The sequence below is a fragment of a genome, unplaced genomic scaffold (assembly GCF_019419815.1).
Source record: "Pyrus x bretschneideri cultivar Hongxiangsu unplaced genomic scaffold, Pyrus_bretschneideri_v1 Contig17, whole genome shotgun sequence".
NCBI classification, from domain to species: Eukaryota; Viridiplantae; Streptophyta; class Magnoliopsida; order Rosales; family Rosaceae; genus Pyrus; species Pyrus x bretschneideri.
The window spans coordinates 4,806,377-4,824,818 of NW_025999468.1; the positions used below are offsets into that span (position 1 = coordinate 4,806,377).

General features: G+C 36.8%; 2 protein-coding genes and 1 non-coding gene across 6 annotated transcripts; all 3 read right to left on the minus strand.

The window, feature by feature from the left end:
* Positions 1–315: 315 nt before the first annotated feature.
* TRNAL-CAA lies at positions 316–399 on the minus strand. The gene has a single exon. It is a non-coding gene; the product is annotated as a tRNA-Leu (tRNA).
* A 4,892-nt stretch (positions 400–5,291) lies between these two features.
* Positions 5,292–7,545, minus strand: LOC103928204 (protein DETOXIFICATION 48-like). Its single transcript, XM_009337213.3, has 2 exons — positions 7,218–7,545; positions 5,292–6,995 (listed from the first exon to the last, which is right to left on the minus strand). Exons 1-2 carry the CDS (start codon positions 7,374–7,376, stop codon positions 5,511–5,513), a joined length of 1,644 nt encoding a protein of 547 aa, XP_009335488.2. The 5' UTR covers positions 7,377–7,545; the 3' UTR covers positions 5,292–5,510.
* A 3,213-nt stretch (positions 7,546–10,758) lies between these two features.
* On the minus strand, positions 10,759–17,941 carry LOC103928205 (sucrose transport protein SUC4). Of its 4 annotated transcripts, none has more exons than XM_048581545.1 (6): positions 17,386–17,941; positions 16,087–16,832; positions 15,514–15,577; positions 15,376–15,419; positions 14,265–14,424; positions 10,759–11,273 (listed from the first exon to the last, which is right to left on the minus strand). In XM_048581545.1, the coding sequence occupies exons 1-5, from the start codon at positions 17,870–17,872 to the stop codon at positions 14,266–14,268; spliced, it is 1,500 nt and encodes a 499-aa protein (XP_048437502.1). In that variant the 5' UTR covers positions 17,873–17,941; the 3' UTR covers positions 10,759–11,273; position 14,265. The 4 variants fall into 4 exon arrangements, with proteins under 4 accessions (XP_048437502.1, XP_048437503.1, XP_048437501.1 ...); XM_048581546.1 differs by having other exon boundaries at positions 10,759–11,277; XM_048581544.1 differs by having other exon boundaries at positions 10,759–11,282.
* Between the last annotated feature and the right edge of the window lie 501 nt (positions 17,942–18,442).

An 18,442-nucleotide genomic window follows, 5' to 3' on the forward strand; every position in this document is an offset into this window, starting at 1 on the left:
AAAGCGAGTAGGGTTTGTACTGTGTAGGTTTTACTAATCATAACCTCAGTTGCCACTTAGTACTATGGTCTAGTGATATTCCACTTCACTTCTAAGTGAGAGGTCTTAAGTTCACCTATTACCACGGATGAATTTGAATCTCATTATGCTAGTCCATTATAAGGTTTAGCTCATCACCTCTTCTTAAAGTAGATAATATCGTTTGTTTAAAACAAAAAAAAAATCACAACCTCAACTCACAATCAACAAATTAGTCATTTATGTCTTTGGAATCTAGGTATAAAGAAAAGAAATTAAAAAAATTAAAACAGCAAATGTCAGAAGTGGGATTTGAACCCACGCCCTCGTTAGAGGACCAGAACTTGAGTCTGGCGCCTTAGACCACTCGGCCATCCTGACCATGCCTTGTTTATTCTATCTTATCCCATATATTAATATTAACATTAGAAGGATGGACGTGAATTCTACTTTCGGTTTGTATACTTTCAAGTACTCGTAGTTCCACTTAGCACAAGAAAAACGAAACACCCCCATATTTTATTGAGATTAATTATCGTATGACGATCAAGTCCCACCAAATTAAAGATCAAAGGCTCGAAATATTCATTGAGATTGATTTCAATATTCAAGTATTGTCTTATTTGAAAACAAAGTCGTATGTAAGATGATGCAAATCGGGTGAATGTTTCTTCATTAATCACTTGAGTTCAAAACCTGTTCCTACTCTCTTTTATTTAAATACTTACAAAAATAATGTTTTAATAAAATCATGGTTGTTGGCTACCAAATATAGATAGAACACTTTTGAAAACTTTACCAAGTTTACGTAGGTGTCTTCCACCAAAAACTCAAAAATTAAAGTTTAATTGGCATATTTTTTTTAAATCCAGAGAACTATCCAATCTTTGGGAGTGATTTTAGATTGGTTATAACCTTTTAAAATATTTCAAATATTTATATAACATTTTTAAAAATAGACATTTGTTAAGCTCACTTGCGTTAAGTGATGTTGGGGACAATTATTAAAGTAGTTTTTTATCCTCAAGTCATTTTTGGTGCTTTCAATTTTCATATTAACGCAGTTTAGTTAAGCAAATTTATGACTTAACTTGGCTAAAAGGAGTCTATTTGAGGAATTATAGAGAGCAACTTTAGTCCACCTTATCATTTAATATTAGAAACATCATCATTTAATGTTGGTAAAGTCCTCATTTAACGTATGTGACCTGACTCAATGTCTAATTTTTAAAACGTTAGGTAGTTATTTGGAATGTTTTAAAAAACTAAGACTAATTTGAAATCACAAAAAAAAAAAAAGTATTTATACGTACTTAACTTTTTTTAAATTCGTATTGCGTTTAAAATAAAGAAAAAGACAGAATTAAATAATTTTGAGCTTGCAACACAATACAACCTGTAATTCTTTGCCACAAATGCATGGTGTTCATGGAGTAATACTAGGATGGCTATATTATTATATCAATTCGATCACAAAGAAGATAAGGAAAGCTGATGAGAGGAGAAGTGGGTTTCAAGCGCTACGTGCTGGAAATTTGAATATGCAAAAGTTAAAAGAGTAAATATAAAAAGGAAATATGGGACATCATTTATTTAACACTTAAGTAACACATAATATGTCACTTAGTACTACTGTCTAGTGATATTACTCTTCACTTGTAAGTGAGAGGTTTTAGGTTCGATTCTCGTCCAGACAAATTTGAACCATGTTATTGCTAGCCCATTTTGAGGCTAAGCTCATCCTCACCCCTTTAGTGTAGAAATATCGTTTGTTCAAAAAAATAAAAAAAAGTAACACATAATATAATTCATGTTTTAGAGTATGTTGTAATATTAATACGTCTATGATGTAATCATTAATGTTCATAATGTAAGTAATCATGTCTAAGTATAATAATTTACCTTGACAATGTAATAGGACGTCTACAACGTATCTGCTAACCTTTTTCTTTTTTTTATAATATATTCGGTATTATGTACATTAAGAGAGAGGAGAGCGGGTTAAACCTTACAATGGACTAGCCATAATAATTTAGTTCGAATTTTCCGTTGGCGGAAATCGAATCTGAGACACTCTTCCTTATAAGTGAAGAGAAATATCATTAGGCTTTAATACTAAGTGATAACTTGTAATCGCAAATACCGACATGTTATAGTAATAACAACATCATTTGTATTTTAAATTATAACCATACTATAGTCACATTACATTGTAAATGTAAAATATTATATTTGGACGTGATTGCATATGTTGACAACATTTAATTAAAAGGTAACGATGCTCTTTTTTTAAAGGGTACTGTAAAATTTCCTACAGTATATCACTACTTAAAATAAGCATCAAATGGTGGCAATGAAGGAGAGTTGCTCAAAGAGATCACTACTGGATATGTTATATATGCTCGTGGTGCTTGCTGTGAAACTAATTTTGTTGCTAATTATATTAGCTCGCTTTGCCTGGCATCTTATGTTTTCCTGATTTCATCGAAATGTTTTGTTTCAATCCAATTCCAATTAATCAATTAACAGTCGTCTATTGTATAAAAAATAATAATAAGAAAATTGGGAAATGCCGAAATGGCCTTTCCCTATATTGTTTCTAAGTTGAAGACATTATATATTTACAAGACATGAATTAAATTATGGAATATACGAAGGAGAAAATTTTTCATGAGAAAAATGGAGGGAAGTTGCTAGGCAGGGTTAAGATAGGTTGTGGGGAGTGGAAACTGCCGTAGGGGAGAAATTTTTAGTTGTGACGGGAATACAAGTGGTACACTACGTGTTTTAATAGAAATTGTGGGAAATTTTATTTTTTAGTTATTAACCTTTTTGCACACATATCCCACCATTTGTTTTGTGACACGTGATGTATCATCCCGTGTACCGGTCACACTGAAAAATCTCTCGCCACGGAGCCACTGTTGCAATTTTTGTCATTTGTAGATTAAATTAGCAAATCAAATGAGGTGTCACCAATAGAAAATGAGCACGTTTATCAACGATTAAGTAATAATCCAATCACCAACTTCCATTTCATTTAGTTTACAAAATTTAATTTACAAATTTAGTTTCCCTAGCATTACTTCATCTAAGAAGTACAGAAGCAATAATAGATGTATTCTTTTTCTTCAATTAGAATCTGGGGCCACTCACACCCCATCCAATGTATTAGGAAGAGATTTTTTTTAGTATATTTAGAACACAGATACGTATGTTATATATTATCATACAAAAAGAGAGAAACACTTGTCAAAAAAATTATTTCCACTTATATAATAAACATATGTCATACCGCTCCTTGTTTCGGGTTTGGGCACATTGAAAGTCTCTCCTTCTATGGATACTTCTCTACCGCCAGTTACTGTCATCATTTTACTCTCTCTCTCTCTCTCTCTCTCTCTCTCTCTCTCTCTCTCTCTCTCTCTCCCTCATGGTGTTAACTTCTGTGTTTTTAGGTTTGGCTTTTGTTTACTTTTCAACTTGGTATAATTGCTTCACGATGCTAGCAAAGTGTGCTGAGTTGAATCCTAGAAGGACAATCACTTATTATATATGGAGAATTTCAAATTGGAAACCCTTTAAAAAAAATCAACAAAAGAAGCTTGTCATAAGCACATAAAATAATATCAAACAAACCAGATGCATGCATGTGAGAAGGATTTTTGCATGCTTGAAACTCCAAGCACTATAACAAGAGGAATTTTGTATCCCAAGACGAGAATTCGAACTAGGCTGCAAATGAACGAGTATATTATTATGGACAACTAGTTTAACTCACATTATGAATGTATGTGTCTTCTTTTTTTATATGCAAGAAGGTGAATTTGAAATTAGGTATAGAAGAAGGAGCAGATAGTTATATTTAGGAAAAATTAGTATCCGGTCCCTAGTTTCTAATATTTATTGACTAAGATCTTATTAATTTTTAGATTTTAATCAAAATCCCTAGCATTAATATATTAATAAATTACATGTAAGTTACATAATTTTTATAATAAAAATTAGTAATTGATTTAGAGTTTTAATACTCACACCCTTATTAAACTCCTAATTAATTTTCAATTCAAACATTTTTCTAAATATAAAAAATAAATTATAATAAGTTTTGAACCCATTAAATTAAATTTTCAAATTTTCAAATTTTCAATCTTATATGTATCCATTCTTAAATATACCAATTTGTTATATGAAAAATGTACCCTTTTTTTAATATAAAATGTACCCATTTTTTATATAAAATTCATTCAATCTTTTCTCTTATCTATTTTTAAACTTATATGGGTACATTCTATTTCGTTTATTTCAGAATGTATCCATGTCGAGTTTAATAGAAGAAATTTAATAATGTTATTAAGCCTAATATCTTCTTTTTTTATTATTGTTTTTGAAGAATGCACCCATGTTTTGGTACAATAATTTTTTGGTTAGGTTAGATGAATGTACCCGTGTGTGTGTATTATACACACACACACACACACAAAATATATTAGAGAGTATTTCATCTTTAAATTTTAATCCCATAAATTATGGGTTTTATTTAAAATCTCATTATATAAATAACTACAAATTTCATTTTTAATTTAATCCCTATATAGAAAGACATTATTACATTAATGTCAGAGACTTCGATAAAAAACTAAAAACCACTAAGATTTTAGTCAAAGAACATTAGTAGTTAGGGACCGCATTCAAAGTGTCCCTTATATTTATGAACCAAACAATCTGTCTATTCTTTTTTTTTTTCCTTACAAACAATAGCGTTAGTAGGTTAAATTTTTTTTTTTTTTTAACAAAGTAGGTTAAATTGTTAAATGTTAAAAAAAATAAAAAATAAAGATTAATAAGGGTCAAATCCACACCACAATGTATATACATTATTACTTTATGCAGCGTCATCTACCTATTTAATTACATCTTTCTGAATATATCTTTGTAAAAGGTATGGCATCTTGCATAAAATTATAAATAATAATGTCTAATTTTCCTTTTTAGACAGCAAGGTTGTCGCCTAATTTGGAATAGACCAAGAAGAAAGGTAGGCACATATCCTCTTTGCCACGGCTCAAAATCAACCGACAACCGGACTACTCTCTCTCTCTCTCTCTCTCTCTCTCTCTCTCTCTCTCTCTCTCTCTCTCTCTCAACACACGCATCCACAAGATCAACACATGGAAAACTGATTAATAATTTAAAGTAGTTTCAGTCTATCATACAATGTTTGATTAATACAACTCGGAGAAGTAAAATACAAAAAAAAAAAGGACATTATATTCAAGAGAGAAAATATAAAAGAAGATTCTTATACAGTAGTTCATGTTGGGGGGAACTCTGATACATAAGTTTTCACATAAAGTTGCTCAAGAAGGGAAATAAAAAATGGGAAGCTAACTAGCTAGGGTGAAACTAAATTAACTTTGATGATTAATTATATATTACTAACTCACATTACTAGTGTTAATTTTGTAGTAGCTGGTGATATGATATGATGATCATACAATAAGAGGGTCTGTTTCAAGCGCTTCTGATGACTTGACAACCTCATCATCTTCCAAGTTGGGATCCTGGTGATCTGAACTTGGTGATGGTCGTGGTGATGATATTGGTAATATTGAAGAAGTTGTAGAGGCAGAAGAAGCTTGGGTGAGATCATTTGCTCTTTTGACCTGAAGATTCCAATCTGTTGTGCAAAGGACATAAAACATGAGCAAAGCACAAGAGCCTTGAGCTGCAAGCAATCCAAGCCACAGCCCTGCAAACCCCATTTTCATCACGAACCCCATCAGCATCGCCACCGGCATTCCCACCAAGTAAAATGACCCCAAGTTTATGTTGGCTCCAATCGTAGGTCTCGCACTTCCCCTCAGAACACCGCAGCCGGTGGTTTGCGGGCAGTTTCCGAGCTCGCACAGCCCTGCTATCGGCAATGCAGTCGCCGTGAGCTTGAGTATCTCGGCGTCATTAGTGAAGAATCTCCCCCATTGGTGCCTCATCAATGTTGTGAACAGCATGGCTAAAAGGCCTAAAGCCACTGAACAACCGAGCGAGACGATCATGGAAATGCGCGCTCGTGAGGGTCGATTAGCGCCCAACTCATTCCCAACTCTCGTGGAGACGCCGAGGCTAAGCGACGAAGGGAACACGTAGACAAGAGAGGTGGTCTGGATAAGTATTCCCATTGAAGAAATGGTGGCTTTCGGGTTGGCTAACAGTCCGCACAGCATTATCATGAACTCATACCACCACCATTCGAGGCAAACGGAGATGCAGGTCGGGATAGCGAGCGCAAGCAAAGATGACCAGCCGCGGAGGCAATCAAAGCTGGGACAAACCCACGAGTCCTTATAAACATTGGAGAAGTACGTGAAGGAGAAGAGCAGGATGAAGAGGTTGAGATTAGTCCAAACCATGGCTATGGCCACTCCGGAAATCCCCATTTGGAATTTAACGACTAGGAGGAAGTTTAGAGGGATGTGGAGGAGGACAGAGATGGCGGAGCAGTAGGTCACTGGCAATGTGATGTTTTGGGTGCGGAGATAAATTCTGAGGGGGTGGAGAAGAGAGAGAAAGAAGAGGTCAGGAGTGGAAAAGAGGATGAAAGTGTGGGCGACGGAGGAAATCTCTTCGTCCTGGCCAAACCAGAGGAGAACTCTTTTCATGTTGAACCACATCAAGGAGATGGGGAGGGAGGTAGAGAGAAGAAGGAGGACGGTTCTCTGAAGGGTTAGGCCAAGGAGCTTCATCTGTTTGGCCCCGTAAGCTTGCCCGCAGATGGGTTCCATTCCCATGGCGAGGCCGGAGATGACAGAGTAGCCGGTGATGTTGGCAAACCCAATTGAGAGAGAGCCGCCGGCGAGCTCAAGCTCACCGAGATATCCTAGAAAAAGCATGGAGATCATGGCTCTTGAGTAGAGAAGTAGGCCTGTCATGGTTGATGGACCTGAGATCTTCCCTATTGCCTTGATTTCTCGTACAGCCTGAAAAAATGAACAAAAAGAAAGAAAGCAAGAACTAACACATGTTAATTAATTGTTTTATCTCTAATCGCCGTCAGGCTGGCGCAGGTCCAAACATTATTAATTAATTTAAAACAAGAACTGTATAGATAAACTTTTTTTTTGTATGATTGTTACTGCTTTTAAATGTTTTTGGTTTTGTTGTACGATGAAAATGATTGTTGGGTTTTTGTTTGTATGTACCTCTGAGAGAGTAGGCCATCTACGGAGCTCTTTATCATCGTCTTCAACAAAAACATCAGAACAGTGAAGGTCGTCGATGGTTTTGTTGGAGGTTTCGATGAAATTGGTTCTGTTGGGAGAAAGAAGTGGGGAGGAAGAAGAAGGCTTTGGGTTGCACATGATTGATTACCTTAATTTGCTAAGATAAAGCTAATGATGTTTTGGATAATATTTTAATGAGCAGGTGTGGGAAGAAATAGAACTAAGGACCCTGTATTTTGTTTTTGGTTGGAGGGATTTGAATGTGAGAAGGGGAAGTTGGGGAGGAGGTTTTATATACACATGGAAGGAGTTGGCCACTATTTTTTCTTTCATGAACGTGTCAATACATCCAAGGAGAACACTCAGAGGGAAAAAGTGTCCTCCCAAAAATGCTTTGAAAGGATTCATTCAGCCAAAAAGATAAAATGGAAAAAAGATAAAAATCGAAAGAAAATTGCTCATGGGGAGGTTGTGTGGGGGCCGAATTTCCATTCTTCCCTAATTTTTAGCCCTCCTCCCTCTCTCTCTCTCTCTGTCTCTAAAAATATTAGGTTAGTCACTTCATTTTGTTTTGCTATTGTATGAAAGTTGGAAAAAGTTTGGGTGGAGAAACTTAAAGAAATAAGGCAAGTGAAAACCCAGAAAAGGTAATTGGTTGCTTTTGACCGCCATGCATACATATATTCTGTTTAGTTTTGATGATAATTGTACCCCCATTTTGGCACTTTGTCAATAGTGGGATTAACTTGGTGTCGATGCATACACGGTTAAACTTTTTGCTTAAGTGGATAATCTTTTTTAAACCCCTCCCCCCAATCTTTAACTTGAATTGGGATCTGGTTTTCTATACCAATAAAGTAAACAAGTTTATCTTTAATTAGGATGCCATTGCCAAGTGGGATTGGTAGCAAAAAAATCCCTTTAATTTGTTGGTTGCTTGCTTGAGAAATGACAAGAGCCTATAAGTTGGTTGTGTATTGTTGTCTTTGAGAATATGGGCAACAACTGCAACTGCTAGCTAACTTGTGGGCAGCAAACATGCTTGCATGTTTGAACTTTTTAGCCATGCATGTTTTGCATCTTGGAACAAAACACATGTAGCAACACCCATTATCAGCAAAACTCTTTGCTGTCTTCAACTATTTGATTAGAACGCATCGACACATGACTAACTAGCTTCTGACTAGTTAGCTCAATTTGAGAGGTGCCAAAGCTTGTATGCAAAACCTGTTCTAGGCCCTCCTACCCCACTCAGGAGGATTTAAAGACATGGGTTTTGAAGTCAATCAAATATTATAACTTGTGGTAGAGTTTGTTTCCCTTCAAAGTGGCTTTGATTTCATGATCCATTTTTTAAGATCCTAATCGCATATGAAAAGTAGTAATCACTTTGGTAAAAAAGATAAACCGTCGTCCTTCTCTAGTGCAACGCTAATTAGGGCTTCGTTTGGTGCAAGGATTGGTGTCTAGTACAGTTATGTCCCTTAAATTCTCACATTTATAAAGTGTACTTGTTTTCTCTATTATGTCGTTTAAGGAGCTTAGTCTCATCATTGTTAAGTTCATCAAGCATGAGACAACACCACTATTCAGTTGATCATGTGCGGTTAAGTTTCACTTCCCAGACAAGACCTGGATGAGTAGGGCCTTTACGGGCCCTTGCTATCACTCTATTGAGAGATGTTGCTCGAACTTTTTTCATGCACTCAAACTCAAGCCAGATAGATGAGGTTGCTGGTTTAGGACGTAAACAAGAAATAGAGACTTGAGACGGGATAAAAGGTATCAACCACCAGAAAGACTGAGCATCAAGATTTGCTTAGTTTGCCGGTAAATTGGGGCATAACCTAATTTAACTAAACAAGCGGGATTTTGGTTTTTGTTTTGGGGAAGGGTTTTGTCCAAGTGAGGAGAATGTGTGGCAAATCTAAACTCATCTTCTGTTGCACCTTTTTCATTATATTTTTTATATGTAACAAATAAATAGATGGATAATTATGTAGGCGGATAGATCATATATGTTGATGGGTATGTTGGAGGTTGGTGTTGTGTGATGGAATGGAATGGGACCACTGAAATGGATTGTAATGGATGAGAGACAGAGAGAGAGAGAGAGAGAGAGAGAGAGACAGAGAGATCGCTCTGTGTGTGGGTTTGGAGAAGAGGCAGGCAGATGGGAGAAAGGGAACACTGAGAGACAATTACGTGCTCAACTTACGACCGTTTAATTTGTATCCTCTTCTCACAACAGAGATGAGTCTGTCTCTCTGTGGGAGAGAGCCTTGGCTCTCTCTCTCTCTCTGCGTCTGTTTCCTGCTCTGCCTCTCTGCCTGCTACCACCAGCCCAAACAAGCAGTGATCGATACTGAGCAAGTAAAACTTTTTCCCACCTCCCATTTTGAGACACAGTTAATTTACAACAAGAAGCCACGTAACAGTATCTCAAGTCAATCATGCACTGACATAAATGTAACTGTTTTGGTATCTCAAATCAACTATGCACTGTCACACGATTTAACTTTCTAATATAACATTGCATGATTGTGTTGGTGTATACAATGACAGAGTGACAACTCCGTCGCATGGAAGTCCATCTCTCCTCTTTGAGTGACTCCAAGAGACGGAGAAACTTGAAGAAAGAAGGAATCAGATTTCATTTGTTGGCTTGCATTGTAGAGATTTTATTGCATCCCAGAAACCCATAACCCCCGCCCATGTCAGATTCTCCATGTGTATCGAGCTCAATGAGTTTTTTTTTTTTTTTCCTGTAGAGAAAGATGAGACTTGAGAGGTGCGTGTCAAAAGCAACAAATCCAATGGACCAAAATGAGTAAAAACTGCAAATTAAAATCCAAAAGGTATGCATAGAGTTGCTCAACTGCAACTTTACCGATCAATCATGCATACAAATATTATATATATATATATATATATATATCTGTGTGTGTATTTTTTTTCTTACAAAATATAGATTTTTGTCACATTCTTCTGTCACACATTTTGTAATCTTTGATATGAAAAATGTAAAGGATTCACGGGTCATTTTTTAGGTGTATTATTCATGCACGAACGGTCATTTAAACACAAAAATGGTTTTCCTTCCAATTGGCAAAAAACCAACCCATTTCGAATTTAGCATCTTAATTGGGAAGTGTGGTCTCATTCACTCTCACCCAAAATGCAAATCCACCAGTTTGTATCAACCCAAGTTGTCGTTATAGTGGGGATTTATACTTTTATACTTACACTCAATCAAGAATTTCAGAATTTTTGTTACCAACAAAAAAAAAAAAAAAAAAAAAAAAGGAATTTCAAAATTTTGGTGGGGCATCAACCACATAAGTGCGCTTTTGGTTACTTAGTGATTAGAAATGTATAGTCACTCACTCGTAGTTGTAGATTTGACGTTAAATATAAAAAAGAATACTACTAGAACGTAATAGTAAGTGTCAAACGCATCATTATAATATTAAATAAAAAGATTAGTGATCACAAAAAATAAAAATAAATAATAAATAAATAAAAAAAAAGACTCTGCTTCACCCATATCATAACAAAATAAATATACAAATTCCAATGCAAGTTTTTGGGGAGAGGATTTTTGCAATGATAGGACTTCTTGGGATTTGACACTAGAAATAAAAAGATTATATTCCTCTTAAAAAAAAACACAGAGAGCTTTTCCCCTGCCTTTCCTGGAAAATCTGACACGCTTAAATCTCTCTCAAAAACAATGTACCACTATACTGTAAAGGCCTTGTGTTCTGCATGCTTAATTCTTTTATTTCCAGAAGCCACTCTGTTCCCCATACCACTCTGCACTCATTAATCTACCTTCATTTTGGACCATAACAACACTTACATCTAAAACTGAACGGATTTTGTCGTCAGCGCGCGAGTGGGCGATTCCCGGCCGTTTGACACACTCACGCGTGAGCAACTAATCCAAATATTCTTCAATAGTGAAACGGATGGCGCCCGAGAGATTTACTTTACTTTTTCCCTCTTTCTTTTCTTTCTAATACTTGTAAAAGCCTGTCCTGTCTAGCAAACAATGCACCGGATGATTAAAAGCAGACAGACAGATAAAAGCAATGAAGGCAAGAATTTATTCCAAGGTCCAGATACAAAGAAGAAAATAAGTTTTAATTTAACTAATAATATTAATGAATTTAAACAAAAAGAACAGGAAAAAAGAGAATAAACAGCAAACCCATCACAAGAAAGAAAACTTCCAACAAAAATAAAATAAAATAAAATCAGAGAGAATAAAAAGGCATTGTCTCCATCAAGGTTTGAATCAGTACATTTCATTTTACCCATATTCATACAACAAAGTCCATGCACAAAACGCATGAGATTCCAATACCTTGTCATCGGACCACCGTCGCCCAATCGAAGCTTCGACCGAAAGTAAAATATGATATTTTCGTGACGAATAATTCTCAAACAGCCGAAACATGTTTCTTTGGTTGGCAGCAAATTAGTGTTGGATTAATTTCGGAATCCACGGCTGAGAGAGGCTGTACCTACTTTTCCATGGCAATTTGCCACAATCCCGCAGATGGGACTGATTTTCGTTCAAGAAATTCTCCACTAATTGTAGACAACTTATCTCGCCGGGCACGAATCGACATCTATTACATCAGCTATTACATCAACATATTTTCGCAGCCAGCGTCCGCGAACAACTAGGAGGTGGATTGTCTGTCTGCCCTCCCATCACCATACTTTCTTTATGCTTGTGTGATCACGGTTAAGCCATGTCAACATTTTATATTAATTTTTTATAGAAATAATAAGACAAAAGGTAATACGAATATAAAATATTGACGTGGCTTAACCGTGACCACACAAACAGGAGTGCATGGAAAGAGTATGGAAATAGGAGGGCAGACAACCCACCTCCGAACAACTATCACTTTATGACAAACTTGTTTCCCACGACACTTCTAAAAACATCAATGTCTAACTTCACCTGTTCTAAGGGGGGTGTAGTCAAACTAAGATTTTAAAGGATTTTAAAAATGATAGATTCTATAAGATTAAAGAGGATTAAGGACTCCAACAAATTCATATGGATTTTAAAGAATTTGAATGGATTGTGGTGGAAGAATTTGAAATCCTAAGGGGGTGAGGTTGGATTCTTTTTAGTCTTGGTTATAGCTCTCAAATCCCACAAAATCCACAACTTATTGAAATCCTCCACAATCTTAATTTTTTTAATACATTTAAATTTGAATGGATTTTAAAATCTTTTAAAATTTTTTAATTAACATCACCCATTCTATATGGATTTCCCATGATCTATTCTAAAGTTGAGGACTGAACTGCTACAGTCACAGGTTTGACCCTTGATTTTGCTTTATTTACAGCACTTCCATCACATTAAGGCTGGGTTGGGGTTTGGGCCGGTCACATTTTGTGCGGTGGGCTTAGTTCATTTCTTGATATAAGCCCAACCCTTAGGGAGTGAAAATGAAGATTTGCTTGGCCACTTTGATCAATTGATTATATCCAACAGAGAATTCATATGGAAAATGCAATCTAGAAAATTCATTCAGGTATAGTGTATAACTTGAAATGCAATCTAGAAGGGTAAATCGAGTGACTTTTTCTTTGTTTTAAGTATTGACAGATGCTATTGAGGAACTATCCACATTAGAACTAATACGAAGTACTTTAAAAAGAGAGAACCATGTTATGCAGTGTGCCTAATCAGTGTACGTATGACACAGTATGTGCGGGTGTGCGTGTGACTGTGTATGTGACTGTGTGTGTGAATGTTGCGCATTGTGTCTAATCAGCGTGTGTAAATATTTAATTAGCTCGCAAAGTTTGCTTGTTCCTGTGAATTTTGATTGTACTAAGCATGTCAAATTGCTATGGATTTGCTGTGTTTGTGAATTTCAGAAATTTGGATCGTTGGAGGGAGCAATTTTGCCGTTGGCTTTTTGAGGTATATTCAGTTACAGTAATTTTGTTACTGTATTGTTGAATTTTTATTAGCAAAGAATTGTGATTTTGTTACCTTTATTTTTGGTTTTTCTCCTCTGTGAAATAGAGAATTGGGCCTCAAATTTTGGGGCATTCTCTAATTTTTGTGATATTTGCTGTGTATTTTGGTGCATGCTCTAACTTTTGTGATGTGAGACCCCTGTAAGCGCCTCTAAACATTGATCATTTGTTTTGTTGGTTAGTCTTAATGCCAATACCTTACCCTAAGCTAGGCATCACAACATCTATGATTCTTTAATTCATTTATAAGAGCATTTTCGTACTGCTGTGCTATCGTTATTGTTTAATACACTGCTTAATTCTAATTTTGATATAAGTTTTCATTAGAATTTAGAACCTTTGTTATGATCAATAATGTATTGTTTTTTTTTTTTTGAAACGAAATGATGTATTGTTTTGGTCAAAGATGTATTGTTATGATCATTAGAATTACGTATACACTTGTGATTTCAATTACCGCTGAATATTTAATATGCATTTGCAATTATTTTGGTAAAGAAATTGAAAAGGAATGTAAAGGCCTATTCCTTTTGCCTTTCATTTTTTCAGTTTTTTCTATTAATGGTTAAGAAGACATGAATCACATGTATGTAAATATTGCAAATCATATATATACATGGAACTTTTAACATGTTTTATATGGTTTAAAAACCCGCAGCATCGCGCGGGCTCCATCGCTAGTGTGATTCTAACATAGGGATTTCACCAAGAGCCCAGCAGAAGATGATCATAAATTTCAAACAGGAATTGAATAAGTTGTAGAAACTCAGATGTATAATTTGCTGAACCGAAGCACTTCACGTGGAAGTTGAGTTCAATATCCATATATTCGCTGGCGGGCCTTTAAATTATTTGAATATCTAAGAGAGAAAAATGGAAAGCAGCAAATTTCCAGAGCAAAAGGAACTTCAACTAATTGAGCTGTGTTCAAATTTTCCCCAACTATTTGAGATTTTACCATCTCGGTGACGAAAAAAAGTAGAGTGAAAAGTAGGTACAACAGAATACCTCATGTGACAGCTCTGGGCTTTTGAGCAGTAGAACGTGGAATAGCCAAGATGGCCACCAGGCCGCTCGCTAAGGATGCAACTCCTGCCACGGCAAAGGCTGGAGCGTTTCCACCACCAAATAGCTGATCCCATGGTCCACTTCCTAGTGATACGACCACCTGTTCTCAAAAAACAAATATTCATGATCAAAACCAGTATAACAAAGACGATAACTGTCATTCACAGAGAAGTCCATGGGAGTTCAATCAATATAACAAAGAAGATAACATGCGATATTATACACTAGTCTACCATACTAAGGGGAGGGAGGAGGGTTTGAACCCGAGACACAATGGGTTGAAGAGGAAGGCCCTAGCCAACAATGCAATCTACCACTTGCAATTATCGAGTAACTGTTATAATAAGGGAAAATAAATACGATTTTTTTTTCAAACCATGCTCTTCAACTCAAGCATCGATGCTTTGCATAAGGGACCAACCCATACCTGAACAGCTGAACCATCACATCCTAGTAGCAGTTTTAAGGGGTTTTGTGAAACAGGGTATTGTTTCTTGGGTTGTGTCAGTAATTCGTCCGAAAATGAGATAGTAGAAAACAATTTCGACTATGTTTCACATGATAGAACAATGGAAAGGTACAGAGCTTAAAATCGATTTTTCGTAATCGACCAAATGGTTAGCGACTACAAGTCCCAGGTGAGGAGATGCTCAACATGAAAAGGTGGCGCTTATTTTCAGAGCTAATAGGCTTGAAGAAGCAAACTCATATGTGTGTGTATACTATACATAGAACATAGAAGGTAGTGCTACGGGAAGAGGAAGACCAAACAACAACTTAGCTAGTGGTAATTAGGAAATATATCAAAACATATGACTTAAAATGAAAATATAACAAATGATAGGACATGACAAAGAATTAGGATGCACATAGACAACCCCACAGTTGGGACAAGGTGCAGGTGAAACATATGTGCATGTATTGCTTCATGTTTGGTTGCTGATTGTAGAAGTGTAAATATAACCTTATACCAGTAACGCATTTCATGTTAATTTAGTTTCTACACAGAAGCGCACACATGCATTGCTAAAAGGAAAATGCGTGTTCTTACCTGCGGGATTACTATTGCCAGATTCAGTACGCCCATTGATAAACCTACAAGAACCAAACATCAATGTAAGAAGTCCTGCAGCTATAACTCCAACGAAAACTTTTTACCCACACCACCTTCTGTAAAAGAAATTCCCACCTTGGCCAAGTCCCAAAGACTCAATTCGAGAAGAAACCAAAGCATACGGAACACTGTATGTGATCTGCAACAAAAATTCTGGTAATTTAAATTCGATTCATAGACCAAGTTCACGCACAAAGCATAGCCATTCCATAATAATTGTGCAGTGAAAGACCTCCAAAAACAACAGATAACTTTCAAATCCATACAAAATGTTCAAAAAAACAAAAGAGAGAGTGATAAATAACACTTTCAAATCCACCCAAAATGTTTCAAAAACAAAAGAGAAAAGTGAAGGTGACTTTTCTTTGAATGAAAAATTATTACTAGATAGGTCAAATTCTTACAGAGGAGATCCCAACTTGACACCCCCATCTGACAGCAGCATATTTTATTCTGAAGTAAATTTTTATATTCTTTTGATGTAAAATTGTCATTATAGTATGCTTGATCAATCATTGGTTACCAAAAGCAAAAGATTCATCGTAAGCACTCTGCTCACAAAATTTAGCCCTGTTTGCCTTCTAACAGTGAAACATACATTGCCAAATAGAAGGCATCCATTGCACTCAACCAGAGATATAAGCTTACCGCCAATGGAACACCAAGAATTGCAAAAATAGCCAGTGCAGCTATCACAATGCCATCTGGAGGTGAATCATGGCCCACAACGCCAATACTTTTGTTCACAAATGTAATAACAAGCATCGCAAGAAAGCAAAGAGTCATGAGAATGCTTGAAATCCCCCACACAAAACCAGCCCCCCATTTCCTGCAAAGCTTCTCCATCAGCACAGAGGTTATACCAAGAACAACCGAATTCAACATCAGACCAAGAGCTCCCATTCTAACACCTGTACTATAATTTATCCCTTCATTTGGCTTGCCACCATATATCTCTCGACCCATCCAATCAGTATCAAAAAGAAGAAATGGAAACCACCCAATCCAGTTTAGAGCAATAACAAGTAGGATTAACCATACAGACCCTGGGAAATATTTAAAAGCCCCAAACAGCTCCCAGAGAAAAGCTTCTTCAATATGACTTGACTGTCCTGGCCCTTCATCAGCAAAGGGTGTAGTTCTGTTACTTGAACCCAGAGGTATTTCCTGAGCTGCTGAAATGCTTATACATGTAGTAATTGCAATGAAGGCAGTGTCGACGAAGAACGCAGACTTGAGGTTTGCACAGTTAACATTGCATGCTGGGGTAATTGAAAATGGAAAAACCTTGAACAAGTAACTGAGTGATCCAATTGCATAGCCAAGAACATTGCCAACCGCCATAAACAGAGAGAAATAAGCGTTTGCCACTCGAGTTCTTCGATAATCCTTTTCTAACAAGAGAGAAATTAAGAAGGAAAATAAAGTGTTACTGGTTTTTATTTTGAAACTTTGAACATCAAGCGCATTTGATATTTTCCGGCAGATTGGCAGCTAAGTGATGTTCCTCAAAAGAACCAACCACACTCCATGCATCAATAATTTCTAGGTTTTCTTAGAGACCTCCGCAAGACTGCAACGAATCAAAATTCTAGCATTTGCAGACATAGTCTCTACACAATATTTGTGCAGGAGGTCATAAGAGTTTCAGCCTCCAGTAGATCATAAGAGACCTAATTTATGATGAGTTTTCAACAGCATTTTTTCACAGAATATAAATACATATTTGAAGTTAAAGTTATAAACTACCGCAAAATTCTTAAAAAAAAATTCCAAAATTGACTAAAATTTGACTAAAGTCAATAGATTGAATAGTCTCTTACTACAGTCTAACGTATTCCTGAGCAATTTAAACCTCGATACCAATTTATTCCCGCACACAGTGTAAATATATTGTTTTATCAAAAAAAGGAAAGTTGGCAAATTTAATAAATGGAAGGTTCATACCAGTGAGATCAGCGAGGAGAGCTCTACAAGGACCCTGAGTCACATTATTGGCCACGTCCAGAATCCAAAACCCGAACACGAATACGGCGATGGCTCTGGGCCTGATGCCGCCTCCTCTGTCGCCGAGCAACCACCCGATATCGGCAGAGAAACCGATTATTAGAACGGAAACGGCGATGCAGGCCGCTCCGACGACGATGAAGGGGCGCCGGCGACCGTATCGGCTTGTGCAGCGGTCACTCATGTGTCCCACAAGGGGCTGGACCACAAGGCCCGATAAGGGTCCACAGAGCCATATGATGCTGGCCCAAGCGTGAGGGATTCCGAGCTCTTGGACGTACGGAGTCAAGAGCGAGAGCTGTAGGGCCCACCCGAATTGGATTCCACACGCGACCGATGCCACTCGGAGGAGCTGCCGGAGTGGGATTCGGGTTCTGACCGCCGGTCGAGCCCTGACCCGGTGCCGGTCTGCTTCTGGAGCTGGCATGGCGACCGGTCCCCCCTCTCTCTCTCTCTCTCTCTCTCTCTAGCACTCTCAAATATATACCTTCCTTCTCTCTTTCCTGTAATCGAAGTTTCTCTCTCTAGAAATGGAAGATGGAGTAAAGAGAGAGACAAGGTGGCGGTTTTTAGTTTGGCCGCGGCAACGTCAGCTGTGAAGTCACAGTGAAAGTGAAGTGGAAGGGTGTGCGAAGACGGAAATGCCCTTGAATTGTGATCAAATTTACGGAGACGACCTGGCAAAAGCAGTCACTATTTGAGTATTTGTCCAATTCAAGGAAAATATGTTCACAATTTTAATCGGAACCAAACATACTTATTTTGGCATGTGGTTTTATCTGCCACTTGTTGAATATGACATAAAGGTTTTTTTTTTTTTTTTTTTGGAACAAACGATATTATATTAAGCGGGTGGTGATGATTTTAAACTCATAATGGATTAGTAATAATATGTTTCAAATTCATTTTTCGTAAGAATCGAACATAAAACATCTTACTTAAGCCTCCGCCTGAACTCCACCTATACGTTAGGCTTCTGCTCGCCATCCAACTAACG